The sequence below is a fragment of the Pelodiscus sinensis genome, chromosome 14 (genome assembly GCF_052426305.1).
Source record: "Pelodiscus sinensis isolate ZL-2025 chromosome 14, ASM5242630v1, whole genome shotgun sequence".
Taxonomy (NCBI): Eukaryota; Metazoa; Chordata; order Testudines; family Trionychidae; genus Pelodiscus; species Pelodiscus sinensis.
Window position 1 is genome coordinate 31,815,100 of NC_143065.1, and position 2,528 is coordinate 31,817,627.

Here is a 2,528-nt window from a genome sequence, read left to right on the forward strand (position 1 = left end):
ACATAGTGTTAAAAAGAAAAAGTGTGATTAAAATATTTGAACACAATTCAGCAGCTACCTGTTCTGATTTAAGGTGCACTGCTAACAGACCTCAAATGAGACCTGTCTGATACTGTTGGCTGGAGAGGATGTGCTTAAGATTCAATGTGAGACTGTCAAATTGGGGTGCTATGGAATATATGCAGAGGTTTAAAAAATATAAACAAGTTGTGGGAGGGAGGAGTTTGAGAAAGGTGATATACGAAGGAGTTCAGCTACAAGGGGAGGCAAAAAGTGTTCCAATCATAGAACATTTTGGGTCATTTTGAATACTTATTTTTATTGGATCACTGATGGGCTTTATACAACAGTGTACATCCAGAACACACACAATTCCCGATATGAATTCTTGTTCAACCTTGTTGAGTCTTCACAGTAAACAGAGGCACCTCCTAGCTTTACAGCCCAGTCACAATTGCCATGTGACCCCTTTGTGTAAGATATGCCAGCACAAAGGCCTGCCCTGCTGTCACTATAAACACTTCCTGCTAAGTGTAGAGCCAGTTCAGCACTTGGGACTTTCATAGGCCAGAGTTAAGGTTTAGGGTTTTTTTTTTTTTTTTTAAGACCAGAGATTCAACTTCTTAGTTAAACTCTCAGGGTATGTCTACACTAGAAAGTTAGTTCGAACTAACGGACGTTAGTTCGAACTAACTTTCCTATGCGCTACACTAGCGCTCCGCTAGTTCGAATTTGAATCGAACTAGCGGAGCGCTTAGTTCGAACTAGGTAAACCTCATTTTACGAGGACTAACGCCTAGTTCGAACTAGCTAGTTCGAACTAAGGGCTGTGTAGCCCTTTAGTTCGAACTAGTGGGAGGCTAAGGCTTCCCAGGTTTCCCTGGTGGCCACTCTGGCCAACACCAGGGAAACTCTATTGCCCCCCTCCCGGCCCCGGAGCCCTTAAAGGGCCACGGGCTGGCTACTCACTTTGTGCCAGTTGCAAGGCTGCCAGCACCCGTGCCTGCACAGCCTGCACCTGCCACACTATGAGCCAGCCATCCGAGGGCTCCCAGCCCTCCACTGCTCCCCACGACCAGCCTGGCGGCTCCCGGGAGCCTGCCCGGGGGCGCAAAAGGCGGGCGCCCGCCTGGTCAAGTGCGGAGATCGTGGACCTCATCGAGGTTTGGGGGGAAGCCTCAAATGTCCACGATCTCCGCACTAGCCACCGGAACGCGGCCGTCTATGGACGCATGGCTGCCAGCCTGGCCGCCAGGGGCCACCAGCGCAGCCGGGAGCAGGTGCGCTGCAAGATTAAAGACTTGCGGCAGTCCTACTCCCGGGCCTGCCTGCCAGGGGCTGACCCGGAGGCCTGCCCCCACTTCCATGCCCTGGACCGCATCCTGGGGCCTCATGCCGTCCCTGCCCCCCGGGACGTGATTGACCCCGGGGCAGAGGGACCGCTCCTGGACACCGAGGAGGAGGAAGAGGGCTCTGAGAGCCAGGAGCCTGCTGCCAGCCTTCCCAGGACCCGGGACCCCCGAGGCACCCCACAGAGCCGCTCGCCTGCATCATCAGAGGCCGGGGAGGCGTCCACCTGTGAGTACCCTCGTGTTCCCCTTATGTGTACGGGGGGCTGGGGCGAGAGGGAGCCCCGGGACCGTGCGCCTGGGCCTTGCCCACTACGGAGCAGCAGCTGGGGATCCTGCAGGGGCCCTGGCCTTGCAGAGGGGAGCTGGGTTTCACACACCTGGGCCCCTGGGGTAATTGACCGCTGGTCTTCTTGCACCACAGCTGCAGCACCGGGGACTGCAGGGCGCACCACCCCGCCTGCAGCAGCCGCCCGCGCCCGGGCAAGCAGGACAGCCAGGAACCAGGAGGACTACCAGAGGCGGCATCTCCGGTTCCTGGACCGACAGCTCCGTCTCCAGGACCACTGGGTCCAGGAGGACCTCAGGCTGCGCCAGAGGAGTCTGGAGGCCCTGGAGGAGCAGGGCCGTGCCCTGCGAGGCCACCTCCAGAGCCTGCTAGACCGCTTTCCATTTCCTCCTCCCCCTGCTCCCCCTCTTGCTCCCCCTCTTGCTCCCCCTGCTCCCCCTCTTGCTCCCCCTCTTGCTCCCCCTGCTCCCCCTCTTGCTCCCCCTCTTGCTCCCCCTGCTCCTCCTGCTCCTCCTGCTTCCGCTCCTGCTTCCTCCACACCCCCTGTCCTCTCTGCCCCCCCCTCCACAACCATTCCCCACCGACGCCCCCGGACCCGCAGTGTGGCGAGACGGGAGAGGCACCCAGACTCCCACCCCTGAGCTTTCCTTTCCCTTCCTCCCTTCCCTCCCCTCCCCTTCCAGCTCCCTCGTCCCAGGTTTCCCCCTCCCTTCTCCCACCTTCATTCCTCCCTCCCCCACCCCAGTTCTGTGAAATAAACAGACGTTTTTGTTGGAAAAACAGGTGTCTTTATTTGACAGTAGGTAGGGAGGGGAAAGGGGAAGGGGGGGGTAGGGTGGAAGAAGGCCCCGGTGGGGCATGCAGGGAGAGGTCAGTCCTCCTCCTCCTCC

The 2,528-nt window shown here is 58.3% G+C and overlaps 1 protein-coding gene across 1 annotated transcript; it reads left to right on the top strand.

The window, feature by feature from the left end:
- Nucleotides 1–691: 691 nt before the first annotated feature.
- LOC149523605 (uncharacterized) lies at nt 692–2,279 on the top strand. The gene is made up of 2 exons (XM_089782072.1): nt 692–1,578; nt 1,774–2,279. The coding sequence occupies exons 1-2, from the start codon at nt 1,029–1,031 to the stop codon at nt 2,277–2,279; spliced, it is 1,056 nt and encodes a 351-aa protein (XP_089638198.1). The 5' UTR covers nt 692–1,028.
- Nucleotides 2,280–2,528: the final 249 nt, after the last annotated feature.